The 23,658-nt window shown below is 43.0% G+C and overlaps 1 protein-coding gene across 2 annotated transcripts in view; it reads right to left on the bottom strand.

Moving 5' to 3' along the window:
* The window catches only part of ZNF827 (zinc finger protein 827), a 157,044-nt gene that overhangs the window by 93,771 nt on the left and 39,615 nt on the right, over positions 1–23,658 (bottom strand). For both annotated transcript variants that reach the window (XM_090288648.1, XM_090288647.1), the window contains exons 3-4: positions 20,413–20,585; positions 14,470–14,950 (exon numbers count right to left, since the gene is read on the bottom strand). In XM_090288648.1, the coding sequence (XP_090144774.1) occupies positions 14,470–14,950; positions 20,413–20,585 (654 nt within the window). The remainder of the gene's footprint in view (positions 1–14,469; positions 14,951–20,412; positions 20,586–23,658) is intronic.

Consider the following 23,658-nt stretch of genomic DNA (forward strand, 5'->3'; position numbering starts at 1 on the left):
GCAGCCCAAGTCATCTCTGAGTCCACAGCGGGTATATTTTAAAGAAAACATATTTTGGAATAATTTCAGTTTTGCAGAGAAGTTGTAAAGATGGTTCAAAGAGTTCCCATCGATCCTTCACCCGGCCTTCCCAAGTTAGCATCTTACCTAATCATGGTGCATTTGTCGGAACTAAGAAATTCACATTCCTATGATCTAAACTCCAGATTTTATTTGGATTTCACCAGTTTTTTCACTTAGGTCCTTTTTCTATTTTTAGCATGGTTGGTTGGTGTGGAGTGTGTGGTCAGGGCTGAGCTAGCTAGCCAATAATTATGGGATGGATGCCATGGCTTGGCTACAAGATACCACTAAGCTACATACTATCCGGGAAAGACCAAGAAGGAAGACAAGCATCCAATACCGTCACTTGCAACTTTCATAGGCATCTTGCTCCCCGTTAAAAGGCCATTTAGTAGGAACTTTTAGGTTGGTTGTATTGGGTGTGTTTGTCTTTTGAAAAAGAAGATTTCCTCCTAATACAGATTTCTTAGTAATGCTTTTAAGAATTAGCCTTAAACCTATTCCTGCTTAACAAATAAAAAGAAGGGAATAAATCCTCAAGGCAAACACCTATTACCCCTCACTCACCACCTGCCCCCCAGTGACTACTCAGACTCAAAGTACTTTCTTTCTACCTCCTGCCCCCTCTAAGAATGTATATTTTGGAATCACAAGTTCATACAGACCAGCATATTTGGAAAGCTGGAGCCCAGAGGGCCAACATGACATTTGGAGGTTTTGCTATCAGAAAAAGGAAGAGCTAGGACTAGAACGTAGTCCATGGGCCGGCCATCCTGTGTCCCTTACCAACCTCCATCACACCACTCCTCCACCTCCGGTCCCTCTGTTATAATCACTCTAATGTAACCTGACCTTCAAGTCTTTGCTAAAATACTTGCCAATGAAATCTACTCTGTATAAAATTGCACCTCCCTCCCCAGTACTCCCAATCTCTTTTACTGTACTTTAATCTTTTTCTCCAAAATATTTATCAGCTGATAACATACTGTTAGAAATTGAATTGTGTCCTCCTTCCCCAAATTCATATGTTAAAGCCCTAAACCTCATTGTGACTATATTTGGAGATAGGGTGTAATTAAGGTTAAATGAGGCCAATAGGGTAGGACCCTAATCCAATATGACTCATGTCCTTATAAGAAGAGACACTGCTGAGGACAAAGCGAGAAGATAACCATCTTCTGGTCAAAGAGAGAAGCCTTAGGAGAAACCAAACCTGCCAACACCTCGATCTTGGCCATCCAGTCCAGAAGTGTGTAAAAGAAATTTCTGTTGTTTTGGCCACTTGGTTGGTGGTATTTTGTTACGGCAGCCCAAACAGGCTAATCACATACTATATAATTTTTTTATTGATTATGTTCATCATTTATAATCTGTTCTTTATGAAGGCAATGATCTTTGTTTCAATGCTGACGGATCTCAAGTGCCTAGAAAAATGTCTGGCACATAGTAGGTACTCAATATATATATTTGTTGGATGAATAAGCGACACTGGCCGCAAATTAGTGACATCAGATGGCACTCCACCGTTACCTGTGGTCAAGAAAAACTAAGAATCTCAAAATATTCCACCAATGGCAATTAGAAGTGCTTTCCCTGGGTCTAGTCATTAGATTGGGGACAAGACCTTAGACATGAGGTTAGGAGCTTTGCTGCCTACACCACAGCACTTCCTAAAGTGCCTTTGAATAATCCCTTGGATTTTGGCATTACTAAAGGAGAGTCCAGCCATCAACGGAAGTGGCTAAATCCAATCTTTTGGAGACAATGCCATCAGAATCTAAACCAAAGGGAACAAGGACGGTTTCTATGCAATCTGCCAGGAGTACAAATTTCTGACCTCTCCCCCTCTCCCCCTCTCCCAGGACAGTAGTTCCTAAGAAGACTTTATCTAGTACATTTCTCCCCTTTCAATCACCTCCTGGGGATTTTGCTAATCACCTCCTAACGCTTCTCTCACTGTAAACCTTTCAGGACCCTTCACAAAATCCTCTGCCAAGAGCATCCTAGCTAGTCATGACAGAGCAATTAAATGGTGTATGGTTTATTAAGTCTGTGACTTTGAGTCCTTGGGAAGGAATAATATAAAGTGAACGGTTAGGTATTGTTTTAAAAATGCTTCAGTGTGGCATCTTTTATTTTAAAGCTTTTTAAAATTCTAAGGTGAGGCTAGGAAAAAGATAAGAAACTACCGAGGCCCTAAAAGTAAATTTCAACTTCTAGAGAGGGCAGCCATTATGCTGATGCTCTGAAGATATAAGGAGCTCCTGGGAGCATTAGTCAGAATATGTGCTACGGAAGACGAGGAAAAACGATATTTAGCATTGTTAGTACAACCCAGATTTAACAGAGCTTCAGTAAGACACTTTAAAAAACAAAAGGCAAGCTGGATGTTGTGGGATTATAAATTTGCAAGGCCCTTTCTACTTGGTTTTCATTCTGCCAACGACAAGAATAGCATAAAACTAGTAAGTAACGGGTGAGGAAGTGTAAATAAAGCTAATGTCGTGCCAAAAAAGCATTTGGGAGACACTCATCTGCCCGTTTTAATTTCCCAAACATTTGGGCCTAAATAAAAGATGTAAAAATTGAATATGAAGGTTATCTTGCTTTCTTTCAATTACCAGAAATATTTATGCAGAGAATAATATATAAAGTTTATATTTCAGAATTAATATGGCTGAATAACTGTCATCATTTTTTATTACCCTCAGTTAAAAAAATATTTTCTTTCTACACAGAAAGATAAAATTAAAACTATTTTCTTCTGGAGGGGCGGGGAGCAGGGAATTGCTAAAAGAAAAGCGCTCATATCTGACTCACTGCATACACAGTCTCTATTCATTCTTACTAATGAAAAGATTTGGGCATGTATCGGCCTCAGTTTGTAAAGGACTTTCACACACCTGCCTTCACTTTGGTATGTGTATTTTAAAGCTTCCAAATACTCCGCTTTTTAAAAAATGATACCTTAATACTTTTATTTTTTCATTTTATTTTTGTAATGTTATATTCTTTTAGGAATTATTTATTGTTTTGACAAAGTTATCAGAATCCACCAGTAATTCAATGCAAGAGAAAAATGCAGAAGGAAAAGAGCTATTGGGGCCTAATCAGTTATCACCTTATATCTTTTTTTCATGTTTAAATTTAAAATTTTTTAGTTTTGTGTTTCTTCAGATACTCCACTTTGAACGCAGTGAGGAAGCCTGCTAATCAAGAGGCCCCTTCTCTCACTGTTCCACACGTTAGGGCCTGAGCCGATCTGAGAATGAAAGATACGTATCTCAAGTTCACCCATTTTGTGGAGTTGAGCTGCCATTTAGAAGAAACAAATGAGCTTTCTGAGGATTTACAGAGGATTCAAGATAAAGGCTAATAAGGGAAGAAGTGAGGAGCTACTGGCATAAACTGATTTCAAGTTTCTAATTCTAATGGACAGGCGTTAATAAGCTGTGAAAGAACCCCCTCTTTAAAGTAAGATGTCCTTGGTTGTCATGGAGATTTCTTCCAGGCGGCCCTCCTGGAGGAAAATTCTCTAGAACTTCCCCAAAGGCCATGACTGGCTTTAATAATGCCTACAACTAGCATTTGAATAGTTACACAGGAATTACTACTCCATCAACTACAGAAGATAGGGATCACTATTATCTCCATATTAGTTGTGAGGAATCTAAGGTCCCAAGAGGTTCACAGACTGACTCCCCACCCCCCAAAATCACAGAATCTCTAGACTCCAGGGCTTCGGGCTGAAAATGCTCCCAAAGCTCTCCCCTTTCTCTCCAAGACAGCTCAGGCTTCTTAAGAAAGCAGCTGGGCTGTGGACCTTAGGGGAGGACAGCTATGGAGTGAAGTAAACATTGTTCACGAGAAAGGGAAGAGTGAGGTGTAACCTGGTAGGAAAGAATTTTGTGAAGATCTGAGAAGAGGGCGGAAGAGGAGAAACAAGCTGTCACCTGACAGCTTCTGCTCTGTTCTGGAGGTTCCCTCTGGTGAAGGAAAATGACATTTTCCTGGAGTTTAATGAGACAGCTCTATTTTAGTTCAGAGTCTAGCAATTTTGCAAATAATGAGCTGTTACATAAAAAAGCTAGACCAATGAGAATTTTATTTACCACTTTCCCCAAAACCAGAGCCAAAGACTCTCAGACTTGGAAGGGACCACAGATCAGAGGTTTCCAAATAGTGTTCCCAGGAACCCTAGAATATGCTTCAGGGCTTCCAAATGTTTGTTTCAAATTTAAGTTTCTAAGATTATTTTAAAAATAATTTAAAATTTAATTTTAAAATTAATATAATGTTTAATTTTAAAATTTAATTTTAAAATTAATATGTTTAATTTTAAAATGTGCACCCCCAGCTGCATTATATAAGATGTCAATTAGAGACCGCTAATATGTCAACTCATGTGGATGAGTTGATTCACTTTGTGTATCATTTGTAATGCAGTTTTTCCTGCTATCATGAAGTATTGGAGTTCTAGCAATCTATCATTAATAAAGAGGTGGTTGGCTATGTACTGATCTTTCAAATAAGTCACAGTGGTGCATATGTGTCCCTGTAAAACTATACATTTAGGGTACATGTGGAGTCCAAAAGGATCCCTTAAATCAGGCTTTCTCAACCTTGGCACCCTGACGTTCTGGGCTGGATAATCTGCTATGGAAGACTGTCCAGCGTGTGTAGGATGTTTAGTGGCATCCCTGCCCTCTACCCACTAGATGCCAATAGCATTTCCCAGTTGTGACAACCAAAAATTCCTCCAGACTTTGCCAACTGTCCCCTGGGCACACCCCTGGTTGAGAACCACTGCCTAAATTAATGCCAGGACAGGTTCAAGTGTGTATGCTTTGGTGAGGCGTCTGGTTGTGGCTGACAGACATATGTAGATATACAGATATATCTGGATCGATCATTTATAGAGCACTTACTACCGGCCAGGGAGTACACTAAGTGTCTACCTGGGTTAATTTTTCTGATCCTTACAAGAGCCCTTTGAAATAGGGAGTACGATTATCTCCATTTTGCAGATGAAGAATCTGAGACTAAAGATTAAATAAATTGCCAATTAATAGTTAACTGCCTAATAACCTAGTAGATAACACAAAATGATAGATGGCTTTAGTACATATTGAAAGTTTCAGGAGCTTATTGTCTGCCCTTTATTATAAGGAATGAGGGCAGTTGCTAAATACGGTCAACTTTGAAGCAAACAACTTATTATTATTATACTCTTCTTTCAAGTATCTGAATACATTTAAATGAAGGGATCCTTAAATTACGAGGTGAATTGTTTGAAATCTGCCCTCATTTGCAACATGTGTCCCATGTAAACGGTGTTTCTTGAAACTGCAATCCGTGAAATAAATTTAGAAATACACTCAGCGCTAATACGCCTATAAGACCTCACTGGGTCCGTAACACTAACTTCACATTTTGTGCTTATAAAATAGCAACGTTTGTCTTAATTGCTTGGCTGTCTAAGTAACTTAAAAAATAAAGTTATATTTAAAAATATATATTCTATGTGTTTTATGTTAACATTCTACTTAAAATTTTGTTTGAAAAAAATGGATTTACTGTTTAAAACACAAACCAACAAAATAAAACTCATTACTGTTTTCTCCTTCCCGATTTTCCTATAAGAAAACACAGGCTCAGAGAATGATTGGGCCTTTTAAAAACCACATAGCTTGTTAACAACAGAACCAGAATCAGAGCTCACCTCTCCAGGTTACAAACCAATGCTATTCTTCGGATGTATACGAAAGTATGTATGACCAGGCTGGGGACCTGCGATTTTTTTGATAATTTGATGCATTTTAACTGAGAAAAAATAATAATAAACCGCCTTCTAAAATCATAAGGAAAGGGAAAATTTAATTAAATAGTATAATAAAGTAGGGTATTACTTTCAGATGTTAAGCATATCGTATCTGAATAGAATGTTTAAAACATTAGCTAAATATTTTTAAACCATGCTCTCCAATAAGGTAAACTACTTAATTTGCCTTAAGTAGTTTCATAATTAGTGTTTAGTGAAGTTTTAACCATCTCATGTTTCTCATTAATCCCCACCTGAGCTAATGCTTGGCCACACTTCAGGATCGGTGTCCCTAAACAAGACTGCACGGGTCCTCAATGACAGCTCCTGCAATTATAGACATAGTGACAAAGGAAAACGAAACAGCCTCTGGGGCAGGGTCAAGGGTGGTAACAATGAGCGGTGTCTCAAGAAGTTAGAATAAATAAATAAGGGTTTTCCCTGTGAACTAAACTACTAAAACCATCACATAATGAGGAAAAGTAGCTATTTGCAGTAATCCACTTAACAGACAGGATAAGTCCCTTGTCAAAAGCAGGAAGGCCAAGTCCCGGAAAAACCAATCAAGCCATGAGTAAATGTGGAAGAAAGCTGTATGTTCAAGTCATACTATTAAGTCCAAAGAATGAAATGGATGAACAGCAAGAAATGATTGGAGATTAAGAAAAAAAAAAAGCCTAAAGATTGGATAACATATTTCCAACACTTTTCAGGGAAGTTGGGGACCATCTGCCCCAAATCACATCTCTTGATTGCTACACTTGTCATTTTAAATTATTATACTAAGCTGACATTCTGGTTTATACATCAGCTTTTTAAAAAATGATTTCTGTTATTGTGGAACACCTAGAGAATCTGAAGAACTGAAGGAGGCTGTAAAATGTCCCTAATAATTTTCCTCCCTGAGGGCCCATCCCTTTGTAATGTGACTTTGCAGCTCCTCCCACAAAGAGGTGGAGTCGATTTCCCCACTCTTTGAATTGGGGCTGGAGTTGTGACTTGCTTTGGTCAATAGAAGGTGATGGAAGTGACCTTGGGTCAGTTCTGAGCTGAGCTTCCAGAAGCCTTGTGCCCTTTTGCCTTCTCCTTGGAACCCTGCCCAGTTGCCATGTGAACGAGCCTGTGCCAGCCCTGGGGAGCAGAGAGAAGTCATCCTAGCTGAGACCATTCTAGACCATCCAGCCCCTAGCCAACCTGGCAATGAACTGCAGATGCATGAAGCAACCCAGGAGAGACCAGAAGCAGCAGCACCCTGTTGAACCATGCCCAGATTTCCAGTCTACAAAATTGTAAACCAAAAAATGGTTATTGTTTTTGAGCTGCTGAACTGTGTGGAAGAGCCTGTCTGTGTGACAGACTAGTTCCTAGACCTGGCCCTACAAGCTGAGGTCCTGGACCATAAGACGTGAGACAACAGCCAGGTACTCACACCCACTGGGGCTCCCTTTACATGGCCTGCTTACTTTCTACAGATCGCTACTCTCTATTCCATCTTCTTTCTTACAGCATTATGGGAGTGGCTGTGAATCTGCAAATCTTTCTTAAGGGAAGTAGTATCACAACCTTTGAAAACTGACTTCCAGGATGTAACTACGAGAATATTTTTCTTCTAATCCGTCACGGAATGCATTACGAATGATTCAAAGATAAAGATGTTATAAAAGAAGCAATCTCCCCCCCCACCCCCAGCAACTTAAAACAGTTGAAGAAGTAAGACTAATACAAAGCTATAGAATGGACTAGCCATAATACAAGCACCAGCCTTGGTGATAAAGACTCTAAGTATCACTGGACTTCACAATGGGGGTGAGCACTAAAGACCAGAATAATAGGAAAAGGTTTAACTGAAGAAGTAGGAACTATTCTTCGAAGGAAAGGCTAGCACTTGCAACGGTCAGGCAGCAGAGCTAGTTTCACAGGGATGGGGCCCGATGTTGCTGGAAATTCTCTACAAAGATACAGAACCACTGTGGGTCAGACGTGCATTACAATCGCTATTTTAGCTTTAATAACATTATTAATTATTTTTATAAAAAAAAACCCTCCCCCCATTTTATCTAACAGGAGGAAGATATAAGGGACACCACAGTTCATAGTAACAGACTCCTGAGACACGGGTCAAGGTTGAGAAATAGAAATGAGAGGGGTGTGTCTCTGAGCTGGTGAAGACTGTAAATGCTTTTCTTGAGAAAAGTGGGGACAGGGTTACTCAGTAGGAAGGAGCAGGTGGGGGTATAAACTGATGCAAGAAGCACTAGAGGAAGTGTCCTTCAGCATGCTTCGGAGGGCCTGGGGGTGGGGACACAGCTGGGGTGGAGAAGGTGTCAGGGAGGGAGCTGGAGGGGCAAGCTGTCTCGGCTTGAGGTGACAGCCAGGAAGGGCTGCACATGAACAATGGATTGTAGATCTATTCTGAAGACGCAGAAAGTGTAACCAGATTAGCAACTGAATTAACATGTAGAAATGATGCCATGGTTTGAAGCCAAGGAAAATAAACAGTGAAGCAGACGGAGGTCAGAAGACAGTTCACTCAGCTGAGAAAAAAAAATTAGGTAATAGCTAATTAAGTGGTCGTGAGCCAAGGCTTTGCAATTAGGCAGAGCTGGATCTCGGTTCTGCCCCTTGTAGCTGAAGCCTTAAAGCCTCAGCTTTCTCATCTACAAAATCAGTTTAATATTCTTGACCCCACTGGGATGTTGGGAGGGTCCAATGAGAAATTACGTCAAGTTGTTGGCACACTGCCTTGCTCAACCCAAACACATTTTTTTATTAATAATGCTTATAATAATAATAGTAAAATTAGTAACAATAGTAACAACAGTAGTAAGTAGAAGAAGGTGTACTTCTCAGGGAAGGAAGAAAATGAACTGAATTCAGTTTTGCAGAAACGTAGACTTGGTTAAGTTTTCCCAGGAGTCTATCAAGATGAAAAACTATTCTGCGGGCAATTCTAGAATGAGGAATGCTCTGTCCAGCACAGTGAGGAAAGAAAGATGTGGATTCCAGTCATGACCCTTTTACAGAACTTACACCAAGTCTCGGTTTTCTCATATATATGCTTGTTAACAGACGACGTATTTGGAAATACATTATACATTAGAAAGCTCTATGGAAATATAAATTGGTCTTATTGTTACTACTCTATTTGCATTAAGTAATTCCTGAGAAGCCTAAAAGTGTTGATGCAACTTCTAATGGCATCAAGTATACCACACTCAGAGAATGTCCCCCATACTGGGGACTCTAGCTAACTTGACAACAACAAAGGACGGGGAAGGGAGCCAAGTTCTGGTTTTGCTGCTTCCTAACTTTGTGACTTGGGGTACAGCAGCCTAGGGGAGGGAATGCCACAGTCAGGCCACCAGGCCTAGAATCCCCGCTCCGCCACTTATTAACTGTGTAAACTTGGGCAAGTCTCTTAACCTCTCTGTTTCTTAGTTTTCTTCTGTAAATGGTAATATCATCTTGCTGTTAGGTTGCTATGAAGTTCAAATGTGTTCATAGAACAGAGTAAACACTATATAAGTGATTGTTCAGGAAAAAACAATAAAGTCCTCATCTAGGGTTGGGGACCCATCCAAGTCTGGCTTTCTTGTAATGTTACCTGCTCCTTTCTGTGACTCAGATTAGCTTTGGTTTCATGGAGGAGCCAAGTCACCGAAGAACAGGAAAGCATCACACCTTCTTTTGCTTGTAGGAATCACCACTAGGTTAAATAATGGAATCTAGAATCCCCAAAAGCAGCTTCCAACAACAGGAATTTTAGTCACGTGGTTAGTGGGTGCCCATGATGAGATCAGTGAACAGGGTTAAAAGGGCCAAACTGAAGACGCAAGGGAAGGTCGCCAAAAATAAACCTACTGGGGAAGGTACCTAGGCGTGGGGTGTGGGAGAGGCCCTAGCCACTGGCACCGAAGTCTTAGGGTATGAATGGCCCAAGGATGGCACTTACTTGAAAGAAAGCTCATTTGTTCAGATGTTTTATAGAAACCTACTAAGAGCCACCAGGCAATAAGGATGACCCGGGTTATTGGGCATCTCCCATTCCTCCTTCCCCAGAGGCACAAACAAATGTATCACAGGCTGGATAGGGCAGTAGCCATTCACAGACTAACCATATTATAACCACAGGTGCATAGACTGAAGAAAATAGATGGAAGTGTCAGAACAAAGGCCTATGGGACAAAAACACATTCACCAGCTCCCATTCATTTATACAAAAAGACCTTTGCTATTTTATAGCTGTGTTTCTAATAAAATAAAAATCATTCCGCTTGTACCCATTTGTAAGTCACTGCTTTATAAGGTCCATCTCTCCTGGTTAAGGACACTAAGTAAGCTTATGAACCTAAAAAATGTGGGAGACTGTATAAAAAAATTTTTTTTGCCTGTTTCCAAATTAAAAATAGTTGAAATGACTTGTATCTTTTATTTTCAAAAATTAGAGACAAAAAGATATTCCCAGCCAACAACTGAGGGGCCAAGTTTCTGTCAACTCCTTCGTTATAATTTGGAGAGCCAGAATTAAATGATGTATCTTGAAAAGTGTAGTTTTCAGAAAGAGACATTATGTCAGGCTGGAGCAGGCAACATTTAATCAGGCCTCAGTAATGATACTCCCAGCTCCTCGATCTTCTAGACGAGTCTTGAGACTTTGTAGTTCTAACCAGAGAACATGAAGATGTTTCTTCTAATTCCCCTCCCTGTCATGAGGTCCCACGAGGAAGAAAATGGGGTTTAATGAACCTGACTCACTCGGGCCTCTCGCTTATGTCAACCTTGACCTCTAATGAAGGCCCCGGGCCCACCTCACGTCACCATGCCCCTTTCATGGTCTGGGATCCAAAGCGAGAGAAGAGAGCTGTACTGAAGGAAAAACTGTACTGGGTACCAAGTTTATATTCTACATCAGTGGTCCTCAGTCTTGGTTGCATGTTAGAATCATTTGAGGATTTTAGAGAGAATATCAATGACTAGGCCTTATCTTAGTCATAATAATTTACGGACCCTGGCATTAAAAAAAAACAACTTCCAAGTTAGACCTGCTGCTAGACACTGGGTCCTGGAGAGAAGGCACAGAGGAAGCAGAACTGCAGTGCTCTGAGGTCAGGTGACCCCTTGTCCCTGCACATTTTGGTCATGAGGCCCCTGGGTCCCTTGCCCAGAGATGCAATGACCTGCCTACATCATCAGGCTCCCAAGAAAGATCTCTGCAAACATATAGAGCTGCCGCCCTAGAACACCTGCCTTCTAAGCCGAAACCCTGAGCCAAGTTTACAAAATTATTTTTTCTCTTAGCCTAGAAAGCCAGCAGCAGGGACTGCACCGTTCTCTTCCCCGAATCAATGAAGGTGCTGAGCCTGGAAAGCCTCGGTTCCAGGGAGCAACGGCAATCTTGAAGGACCGAGGAATGTTAAGTGTGGGAAGCAGAAGAGTGAGTTGATGACCGGAAGAAGGGGCTTGATTTCACTATCACATAAGCTGAGATGTGTTGAAATCGGGGCGGCGGTGGGAGGAGGATGTAGCATCTACTTAAAGCAGCATTCCACTCGCGATTTTTAATCCCACTGGCTTCCCTGAAGTCATCTTTATGCTCAGTTTTAGTGGAAAGGGCCAGAAAGACTCCCCTTAATAACAAAGTAAGAAAGAACCAAGTGTTTTCCATCTCTCTTTTGGAAACACGTAGGTATGTCCACGCTTGAATTTGTCACTGTGCTCCGGTTCTGCAGACAGTGCTGTGGCTGGCACAGGGAGTCACAGCCTCTGTGCCCACCCACAGCTGCACCCCATAGCGCCAGCAGGTGCTCGCACAGAGCCCAGCTAAAATTCCTGACGAGAACAATGGTGCCGTTATGACGCCGAGGGACAAGGCTCAGTGTTGACCGTGACTGCACTACATTTGATGAGGGAAAGAGCTGGAAGCTCAGCCGCAGTTCTCTGGGGTTTGATCTTTTGGACACAGCCAGGCACAGAGCCACAGTGACAACAGCTCTCAGTTCTCGGGCTCAACCTACCAAAGGGTTCGTGGAATTAAAAAAAAAAAAGAAAGAAAGAAAGAAAAAGCCCTTCAGAAAATGTACTCCCCTCCTTTTAACATACCTTCTCCTCCCGTGGGCTGCATGGCCACAGTCACCAAGTTTACATTTACATCCAAATATGCACACACACACAAAATTACTGATGCATCTCACTCCCTGGTGACTTTGTAACAGGTTGCTAGGTAACAGTGCACACAAGTCAGGTTTCAGGACCTCTAGTAAGCCACCATGAAATAGCTGCATGGGCCTTTTGCATAAAGAGTGTGCATTTGTTATCTGTTTTCTTCTGCCAATTGATCGGTCGGTAAATACTGTGACTGCCAAACCATAAACAAGTTCCCTTTAGACACTTTCTGGGAAAACAGATCACAATCGAAGGCTTTGGTGCAGTTTGTTACCTTAACCTACCCACTGGGCTTTGGCGCTGGTGGAGCTGCTCCTCTTTGCAGTTCTGGTTTTCAGTTAAGCTCCTGAGATTGTGTCTGGAGTTAGTTACAGCCGGATGTGGGGTACCCGGGGCTGAGCTGAGCCAGAGTGGTGTATCCTACACCATGTGTTTTATGCAATCCTTTCTGCAGGTCTGAAACTTCCTGGGGTGGTGGAGTAAAGGGAATAAGCCCCTTACGAAGAGCTGCTTAGCCCCACTTGGTTCTCCCCGGTCGGTTAGTGAGGAGACATCTGTCCGCATGTCTATGCGATGCTAAGTGCGGATGCCATTTGCATTCCTTTTTCTGCACTAGAAGAGCCCAGAAAAGGAGCCTCTCTGGCTCTGCTGTTGGCAGGAGACCATCAAGGAAGAACCAGAGATACTGCCGAGATGAACACTTAAGTGTCAAAAGCAAAAGGGACACTAGAAGCCTGCACTTCCTTTCCACCCCATGTTTTCAAAATGTTTCAATATAAAACCCAAAGTCTCTAAAAGCTCCACTCCCCTTAGAGGAACTGGAAGAGGAGGAAGGCGGCGTGGGAGGAGCAGAGAGCACCCTTTCTGTCTGAGCCACAGTCAGATGCACTTGAACTCCTGGGACTTGATCACTCCCAGCGCAGGACAGCCTCACTCACGTGGGAGGCCTGGGTGCCTCACCAGAATGTCCTCTGCTCTCCTTTCCTCCGCAGCTCATTTCTGTGACGTCTCGCTGCCCTCCCCTACCTTTTCTCATTTCTTCCAACTAGTGCCGCGCACTCCTGAGGGGCAGAGATCTGGGGGTGACAGGGACATTCCGAAAGACCCGACTGAAGTGTCACTGAGCATGGGGTCTTCAGAGGGAAGCTGAACCTCTAATTCACCTGGCAGTGACATTTAGTGAAACGCGACTCCCAGTCCATTTAAAGGAAGGCGGTGACCAATTATTCTCCATTTAAAAGGGTATTGTCAATCTCCAAAGAGCTGAAATGGCATTTGGAAATCATCATGGGGACTGCCTTCTGCACTGCAAGACAGAACCAGTTTTCAGATGACCTTTCCCACCCTCTACACTGCCTTTAAAATTTTAAATCATACTTTTAAAAAACGAAACGGTAGCAGCACAGTCCCACGACACGTTTTATCCTTCCACGAGGGAGTCAGGCAAAACAGCCTCCTCCCTCAACATCTCTACACACTCCGTTCAACTCCACGACTTAATCAAAGAAATTGGGGGAAAAAAAAAAAGATAAAACAAAAACAACAACAACAAAAAAATCACATATAGTTTGATGGTGAAAGTGATATCAGTTCAAAATAATTTACAGCTTATACTCCATATTCTTTCCAAATGGCAGTTGGAAAGAATAATTTTTAAAAAAAAATTCTAATTCTACTTTTCATGAGGTACCTCGAGTAGTCAGATTCATAGAGACAGACAGTGGAAGAGTGGCCACCAGAAGTTGGGGGGAGGGAGAAATGGGGGCTTTATTGTTTAATGAAAAGATGAGAAAGTTCTGGAGATGGAGGGTGATGATGGTTATGTGACAATTCGAATGGGCTTCATGCTGAAGAACTGTGCAGTTAAAAAGGGTTAAGGCCATGCTGGGTATATTTTACCATAATAAAGAGTTTTCCATTGAGGGAAAAAAATTTAAGGTAACCTTTACTATTTAAACAAATTTTAAAAGTCTCTAATTCCTAATAGTAGCCTCTGTATATATGTCCTTTAAAAAAATATCTTTCAAATTAAAAACAAAGAACTTGAATAATGCAAAATGAAATGTTCCACACAAGCAGTTTAAAGAACCCAATGCAGAGACAAGTTAAATGAGGGCCAAGGTCACACAAAGAACTGCCACCGATCTGGCTCACCATGTGACCTTTCCCCCACAGCAAGAACCCACAAAGGAGAAAAACCAGAAGGCTATCCGTCATCTCTGTTCTTTCTAGACCCAGACCACAGCAATGACTACGTCCAAAGGACTGAAAAAAAAAAAAAGTCAAGGAGAAAATGTCTAAAGGTGCTATTAGAATTTAAAGGGACCTTGACATCCTCTAGTCCTACCAGTTCATTTTACAGATGAGAATACTTCTAGAGAAGGGTGGGGGGAGAGAGAGAGAATACAACCCTCTTCAAGTACCTGACAGCTTCATGAGAAAATCAGACGCCATCTTAACAGAGATGTCCTGGCTGAACAATGCTGACGCACTGTTGGCCACATACTCGGAGGGGTCTTTCAGCTTTGTGTGGTTGGCTGGCCTGTCGGCAGCATTCAGGGTAAAGGAGGCTGGCAGGCCGTTATCTTCCTTGGGTTCCTCCTTCACCAGCAAAGGCGAGATGCCAGCCCCACCCTGGCTAGTCCTCTCTGGAGTGTTGGCCGTCATCATGGTCCCCACTAGCTCTGTCCCTCCTCCTTCCCTTTGCTGCCCCAGGCAGGCACTGTCACTGAGGTGGGGAGATCCCTTGACATCTGGGTCTGGGATCTCCTCCTTCACCTTGGCTTCTGTCCTCAGGAAGTGCTGGTGGCAGCGCATGTGGAGCTTCAGGCTGAAGTGGCGTGAGGAAGTGAAAGGGCACAGCTGGCACTGAAAGGTCTCTCCCCGGTCCTGGTGCTGATGAACCTGGCAAAGAAGCAAGAACAGTGAGCTGCCCGCGGTGCGCTGGGGAGAAACGCCTCGCCCGGTGGCCACCCTCATCACCGACAATCTCCTCACAGGACAGAGGGCTGGCTGGGAAATAAAATAAGCAGAGGGGAGCACTTCAGGTGACGAGGTTGCCCCGAAACATAGAGAGGGTCTGTGTAGGTTAAGAGTCCATTATTAGAGCCGCACACACCGTGGAGGGTGCTCTCGGCCCGTGGAGGCCATCGGGGTAGAACCCTGTTAACAGCCTGGTCATCTCACCTCAGTCGGTGTCCTTAGAGAAAACATACACCGAGCAGAATGCAAACTTACCTAATTACTCATTGGGGGGTCAAAAGGGGTCACCTGTCATGTCATTCCTCTCATCATAATACTATTTAGCGTGTTTCCGATGATGGGCGCTCAGAGACTTCGTGATGTTATGCAGACATAATTTCAATTTTTCAAAATGCTTTTCTAGGTAATTACGAATGTGGAAAATGAGGTCTCCAGAGTGTTCCCATTTTATAGGCAGGGAAATTGAGACCCCAGAGTGAGCAGCCTGATCAAAATTCCATGTGAAGAAAGTAGAGCTGGGGGCGGGGGGCAGACCATGGTCAGATGCCCCCCAAGGATTCTCAGCGGGATGAAACCAGTGTTTCCCAACGCGATGACTCTGATGTCTGCCATGGAAGCAGGCAGACTTGGAGATGCAGTTCCAGTCTTGCGCACATGTATATAAGTAGAAATGGCGAGGCACTTTTTTTTCTTCCTGTCACTACCAAATTTAGCGCTTGAGAAAGTGAGGAAATCATTGCCCTGGCCCGAGCCAGGCTTCGCGCTGGCAGGTGCTCCCGAGCTTGTTAACTCCCACTTTCATCTCTGCCAATGCACTTCAGCGCTGACCGGCTGCACCCTGCTATTTCAGGACTGGCCCTCCCTTGCGTAAAAACTGCCAATTGTGTGGATTTGGGCCAAATGATCTGCGGAGATGTGTGATCTAGATAAATAAGTCAGTGATAGGGATTCAAAAGCAAAACAAAACTGATGCCTGCTGTGTCAGGGGTAACCCGAGCGGGATTTGAACCCAGGCCTCACAGAGGCTAAAGGCCAGTCTGTGACTCCACTGCACCACCTGGCCCCTCTGCAAAGGCTTCCTTTCCAAGAAAGCAAGTTTTACTACAGCTGTTTATGCATTCTGAATGCAATCCAAAAGTATTATTCACCAGCCAAAACATACTTTTAAATAATGTGAAGTGACCAACAAAAGCAAAGAAATTAAATGTTAATGGTGAGATCCTGTCGCTACAGCACCCCACTGTGGCTTTTTGAAAAAAAACAGCAGAAGACAGTCTGGGTCCCCCAAAGCATGAATTTGCTCAACAGAAATCACCATATAAATGAACGTAAATTCAGCTGCAGCAAAGCCCTGCTCAGTCAAGCCTTTCTCTGCCAGGTCTGGGGGTGGGGTGGGGCGCGGTTGGGACGCCACACCTCAGCTGGCTGTGAACATCACCCTTCTCTGTTCTTCCACAACAAAAGGATCTCACTGTGGAGCCCATGGTTCATTTGCTTTCTCACCGAATCAGGAAGATTTCCTACCACTTCTCCACCTGATTCACGCAGAGGCAGGCACCTCAGGGCCTCAGGTCACAGCCCCAGGAGACCCTAACAGGCCCTGCCCTGGAACCAGGTGATAAAGGTCACGAGGCAGAAAGCTTCCATTGTCCCTGCAGGAGTGCGGTGGGGCAGACGCCACTTCAGAAGTGTCCTTACATCTATTGACCTAGGAGAGGAGAGGAGCTAATCCAAGGAATAGAAGCTCCTGAAAAACTTCTAGAGGAAGGAAAAGCCCAGAGAGCGAACCCCCTATTCTCAAGCTGAAAGGGAACCCCCAGATGGAAAGGAGTCTGTGAGCAAGTATTTTACAGGGCTGCTTTTCCACCAGGTCCTGGCCTTGTTATATTTAGTTGTGGAAAAATCAGTGGATGTGGTGTTGACTTTTGTACCTACAATTTTATTTGAGTTACACCTTCCCATAGGGGCTGTGTACCCCATTCGGCCTTAGAGAGACGAAATAGCTCCATCCCCCAGTTGCAGCGTCTCTCCTGACCAAAATACACTTTCTGTTACAATTTTTATTCTCTTTAGCTTAACACTGACTTCAAAATCCCTCTTACTCTGCTCATGAGAAAACACGCCTGTCTAAAGCATGTCATTGTTTCCAGGCCACAGAGGGATGGACTTACTACTGACTGGTCACTTTGCACCAAAAGCAATCACCCACCCTAAGGGGTGGGAAGCGGAGGCCCTGCTACATCATCAGGTCCAATTCCTCCAGCAGGTGAACACAAGGAAACCTGGGGAAACACCTACTCCACCGCCTTGGGGGGACCTGGCCGGTCAGGGAAGGGCCTTCCCAAGAGTCACACTCCTTAGAGGGCAGGCTCGAGACGAGAAGACCTTGGCGCTCTGACTCTTGTCCACTTTCTTGCCATCATTTCGCCCATGTTCTTTCTCTTAGCGGTCCGCCTCACCTTTCCTGTTCAATTTCAGCTAATGAGTTTCCTATTTAATTCCTGTATGCGCACTCATCCAGGAAAGTTGTAAAAGACTTCATGGAAATCTAAGCTAGCCCCGAGGAAGCTGGAGGCATTTACATCTGCTTCCGCTGCTGCTCATAAAAACATTTGTAGAGTATCTTAAGGAGGAAAGGCAGGCTTAAAAAAAAAAAAAAAGATACAGTGCCTAGCCCCCAGTAGGAACATTGTCAATACTATATTTGTTGAACAAATGAAGTAGAATCTCATTTTTTTCTTAAACAAACCTATAGAATCAATAATGAAGGAGCTACATTGGAATGACACTAAGGGTTATTTCTGTGTGATGAGATTAAGGGTCAATTTTATATTCTTTTTAGTTTACCAGTTTTTCTAAATTCAACATTAAAGATATTATCACAAAAGAGGAAACAATAAAATGTATTTTAGAGAAATGTCTTAGATCACGTCACTATTTCTAAATGTAAATGTTAGCGTATATGCAGAAGGCTTTTGGGTGATAACGACCGTATTAGCTGTATTTGTGTAGGGTTCCTCACGCTAGGATCTGTGTTAAGTGGCCAATTCCATGATCCCATTGAACTCTTATAACAACTCCATGAGAGAGGTCGCACGATTATTATCTCCACGACCAGAAACAAAAGCTTGGAGAGGTTAAATGATTTGCCCAAAGTCTCACGGCTACCAAAAGGCATGGAACTGAGATTCTCGCTAAGGTTTTCCTGACCACACAGTCTGAGATCTTAATCTACAGGCCATGCTGCCCCCACTTCTTAGGCAGAAATCGTTTGTAGAGAATCTCTCCATCTTTGCAATCCCTGGTGCCGGCAGCTGAGGATATATACCTACCTGCTCCTGAAGCCACAGCTATCGTGTTCCCTGTATGTTATTATTTGTGAAAATTAGCCAATTCAAGTATGTCTAATGAAAATCAAACCATGAATTCTGTGATTAAAGAATTTTTTAAAAAGTCCGTAAGGGAGGCGTAGAGCAGAGGAAAGAAACAGGACACCATTGGATAAAATTAAACTTGTATGAGCCCTTCTCACGCTTTCCTTATCGAAAGCTCAGTTGGAGCTCAACAGGTTACAACACAATGAGTCTGGGTAGAGCAGTAATTTCACACAGCTGCGTTATTGTACGGGTTATTGATCTGATCGGAAAGCATGGGAAGGCCCCACAGCCTGCAAAGCCCTCACCCCTCTCCTTGGCAACACTGTCCTGGCCGGCCATCTGTCTCACCAAGGCCCCCAACTCATCTCTCTGCAGGTTCAGGGTCAATAGTTCCTGCTCTTGAAAACCCAGCTTCTTTTTTTCCATGGGTTTATAAATAGGTTGCTTTAAGTGACCCTGGGCTGAAACCAAGCTTACAAGGTGTCAGGTGAGATGCACGTTTTCTGCTCACTGAAGCTTTAAATTTGTCAGACCTGATTTCTGAACACAGCGTAGGACACAGTAATGAAACAAATTTTAGTTTTAAAGGCATGTCTTTTGAGGTCTCATCCTGCTAGCAAAATCTACTTTGCAGGTGTAAAATATGAGATTTTACTTGGGGAAGAGGTGACAGGATGAGGAGGGTGAAAGTGAAAACTGAGTAAGCTCATGAAAATTCAACCCTCCAGAACTCCTGGTTAAATGGATTCTGAAGAGTAAGGGCATGCTACTTCCAGCAGAAAAAGGCAAATGATAGAAAACAAATAACATGAATTTATTTATTTTTAAAAATTTTCTAAGCTATTTCCTAAAGTCAATATAAGTTCTGTCTGATCACACTTTTTTTTAGAGCTACAATTCTAAAGTGATTACTGATGTAGTCAGAAGGATTAGACTGGATTGAGAAAAAATCAAATATCTTAATTATGTGCATACACTCTACTTTTTATGGCAGGAAAGGAAAAACTGTATAAACAATGTCAACAGCCCAACCATACTGAAAATATCAATAAAAATAACTGTTGTTATCATTAAGGTGTTAGATGACAGTTATTGAAATTACGTAACTATTAAAGAACATTTCTGTGTCAGATACTTTAGTAACATTATCTCCTTAAATACTAATGACAGCTCTTCTCAACATCACCGCTCCCATTCAACAGATGAGAAAATTAAGTCTCAAGACATTTTTGCTCAAGGCCACTTAGCTACTAAATTGCGCGATAAGATTTAAATATGGGTTCAAAAGCACATTCTCTTGATCGCAAGTGTCCTCCTGGAATTTCAGACAAAAACCTTAGTAATCATGGAGTTTGCAAAAAAGATTTCTAGACGACTAAGCTTTCCTCCATCTCACTTAAGAGTGGCACCTAGACTCTACTCGGTGCCCTAGATGTCTGTTACAGGCACAAGGCCACGTGTTTTCAACAGGACGTAGAAAACAACGTCCTTATGTGCTGGGTAAGTGTGAGCCCTGGAACTACGGCAGCTCAAACACGGACAGCCTCAGGGAGGACTCAGTCTGGTCAGGAGTGGCCTAAGCCTGCCACAGGGCCAATGTTGAAGCCCAGGCGTCTTTCAGTGCCTCACCCCCCACCTCCTGTCCGGTGCTCCTCCTGGTCTGTCAGCAGGAGAGAGCAGTCTCTCCAGGAAGGGGAGCAGGCCCAAGCACCCATCTCTGGGGCACAGGTGCAGCAGCCCTTCCTGTACGGTCTGCCCCTCTAAGCACCCCAGAAATGCATCAGCATGCAAGGCCTGGTTAGGCTGCTGCTCCCCTACATATATTATTTGCATATTGATGCTTCCCGCTGTCTTTTAAGTTCTTGTTTGTAAATTGGAAACAAAGACCTTCTCAAGAAGACTCTCTCCCAGGTGCCTCATTTTGGTTGCATTCTACCTAGTGACCTTGGCCCCAAGCCTGCTCGGCTGCGCCCGCGTCATTGGAAGGCCTGTTTGTGGCTGGCTTACCTTCATGTGGGATTTGAGATTGTCCTTGCGAGCACATCGGAATGGACAGAGTGGACACTGATGACTTTTTAAACCTGTGTGAATCACCATGTGCCGCTTCCAGTAACTCTTCCTTTTTATAACCAAACCACATATAGGACACTGGAAAGGCTTTCCGCTTTCCTCTTCGGAGGCTTGGAAGAAGGAGAAAGAAAGGAACATTAAAGCAAACAAAAAAGGAGCATGCATTGCTAGCTAGGTAAAGAACACTTAAAGTGATCTGACGTTTTTCCTTGGCAATCCCAGGACATTATCTGCGAGGAAGTTTTATGACTTCTCTTCTTCAGGTAGAAACCCATGATTATCTCATGACTTCCATTTGCGTTCCCTTTTCTGAAATCCAATCACGCTGCCTTGTGGAAGTCTTACTTCTTTTGGCGACCCCACACTCAGGGAAGACATCTGCAAAGGGGCTTCGCCTGACCTGTCCTTGCTCAGCCCAGAGTAGCCTCAACTCAGGGGCTTTGATTTCTAGAGAAAACTGCCAGACTCGAGGCCACCTGTGAAGGCCTGAACTTGGAAAATGGCAAGAAATAAAGACAAATCAAACGGGACAGAGAATAACACTGCAGAGACGGAAAACCTAACGGCCACCATAAACCTCACAAACTGAGCTCCAGTGGAGACAAATTGCCGGATCCCTACCGCTGGCTTGTTCAGTTACGGATCGAGCAGATGCTGCCGCTGCCAATTTAGCCATCAGAGGGTCAGAAGGTCAGGGTTTTCACCCTCTGATTTCTGTTCCTCTGGCCGCCACTAACAAGATGCGCTGCCTTCAGCCACACTGTCATGGGCCCCCCTGCCTACTGTGGGAAAAGCTACCCCTCTGCTTCAATTTTTCAGGAGAGCAAACAAACCAACTAGTTCCCCCAAGGAAAGCTCAGCTCACTCTCTCCTCCTCTGTCTCCACGGGAAGGGTCTCGACTGTGACACTGTGTTGCCAAGACCAATTGATAATGGCCAGTGCCATCCCAGCCTTGGCAATTGGGACGTAGAGACAATCAAAACAGGTAGAGTTCAGGTCTCAAACTTGCCTCTCTTAATGATAAGGGATCAGAAATATTTGCAAACTGTGACATAAATTGCAATTCACTCATGAAGTCCACAAAGCTATATTTTAAAAATGAGATATGGTATAGAAGCTAACTAATCCAGAAACATGCCTAAGGTATTGAAGACTGAGTAGATAAAGTAAGACATGAAACCATGTCTCAGGAATTTCTATTTTTGTTTTCTAAAATATGGGAATCAATTGCTGCTGAAACCTTTAGGTGAAAGGTTGACAGGGAACTTTATAGAGGATGGATCAAGCTGACAACACATAAAACCACTGATTAATCTTAACATCACTAAAAAGGGAACAGACGCAGGGCACCTTCTGATAAGCCATCTATGAAATACTCTTACAAAAAATTTAATCAGGCCTCTGTCTCACTAGCCGTCCACTGGAAATACAGGTGGTTAAAAACAACATCATGTTAAACACACAAAGGGGACGGAATCAGCCAAACTCAGAATGTGGGAAAATCTGTGGGACAAATGACCCAGTTTCTTCAACAAGGAAATAACATTTTTAAAAGGGCAGGGGTTATAGATGAAAAGACACGTTAAGACACATATTTTAAAAAATGCAAGGTGTGAAGCTTATTTCGATCCCGATTATATAAAATTATAAACGAACACTTTTGAGATAAATTGAGGAAGTGCTGATTATAGCCTGGGTGTTCCATAGCTTCATGTAACAATTGTTGATCCTATTAGATGTGATCCTAGTCATTGTGGTTGTTTTTTAAAGTCCTTTTCTATTGGAAATATATGTAGAGATATTTATAAGCAAATGGATATGATGTCTGCGATCTGCTTTAAAATGCTTGAACAAAAAAAAGAGGGGGAGTAGGAAGAATGGGATGAATAAATGAAACAAAAGAAAAAGATATCCTTTTGTATGTATGAAAATTGTCTGGAAGTATCCCAAGCTGTATCGACTCCGTCTTTCCCTTGGACCCTTCAGCTGCGAAGAGAGGGGGGGTCTGCTGCATGGGCAACAGCAGACCCTCCATATTACCCTGCCCAGGCTCTGTAGCTTCAGCATCATCACAAGATGTCGATTCAACATGGGAGGAGACAGATACCATGTCACTCCCGAGTCGGACTGCACAGCCATTCTCGGCGGTGCAGATAGACTCTTAAGAAGCTACACCATCGTCTCTCGAGACGGACGGCTGTCGACGATCCCCAAGAAACCATTAAGCAGTTAAGTTGGAAAGATTGTGGATTAAAAAACAGGGTCAGGGAGGAAAGTTTTCGTTTTCATTTTATATTCTTCTGTACTATTTGAATTTTTAATGCATATGTTACTTTTACCATTTTAAAGGGAAGTATTCTTAAGTGTGAACTTTAAAGTACTTTTATTTTTTCACAGAGTCAACTGAGTCTTTCTACATGCAAAGAACCACTGAAAATAGTTGCAAGCAGGAGGATTCTGGAATAAAGTTATGGCATTCCAAGAATGCTGTTTTACTAATACAGGTACAAGCAATTTTGGTTAGCTTGACCACGTACCTTGAAAAAGAATCCTCTGTCTAAAAATATATCCTTCAAGACTGGAAATTCTGCTTGTGACATGTATTACAAGTATTTCCTCTTCCGACTGGGGGACGGGGAAGAAATGAAGGGCTTCCTTCCACTCTAGGAAAAGCACACTTCTGAAGTTTATAAACACACTTTTTTATGGACCCACTCAAGCTTTCCTGCTGTCCATTTCTGTTGATGGTCTCTGCTGACTGGGGGTCCTACCCCCTCCCTGGGCCCTCACTTCTGTTCTCCACTGTCACTTCCTTTTCCCTCTAATACCTTGACCACAGAGACTGCATGGTGAACACCAGATTGGAGAGAAAGGACTGAATCGGGCCTCTAGGCGAGATTATTCTCATAAGCCAGTGGTGCGGGGGAAGGAATGATAATAGTGTTTATTCAGGGTTATAAGAGAACATTAAAGTAGAACAGTAAGAAAGAGGGACACAAACAGGTTGCCACCAATCCCATGCTCAGGAAGTGTTTCCTACTATATTCAGCCTAAACCGCCTAATTTTTCAGAATTATCTGGGAGATGAAAGAAAACCTGAGATGCCTTCCACTGACGGGAGATGTCACAGCACATCATAGGAAGGCAATAAAAAGAAGCACCGCCTGGTTTCCCTGGACACC

The sequence above is a fragment of the Furipterus horrens genome, unplaced genomic scaffold (genome assembly GCF_987537825.1).
Source record: "Furipterus horrens unplaced genomic scaffold, mFurHor1.1.pri manual_scaffold_10, whole genome shotgun sequence".
Taxonomy (NCBI): Eukaryota; Metazoa; Chordata; class Mammalia; order Chiroptera; family Furipteridae; genus Furipterus; species Furipterus horrens.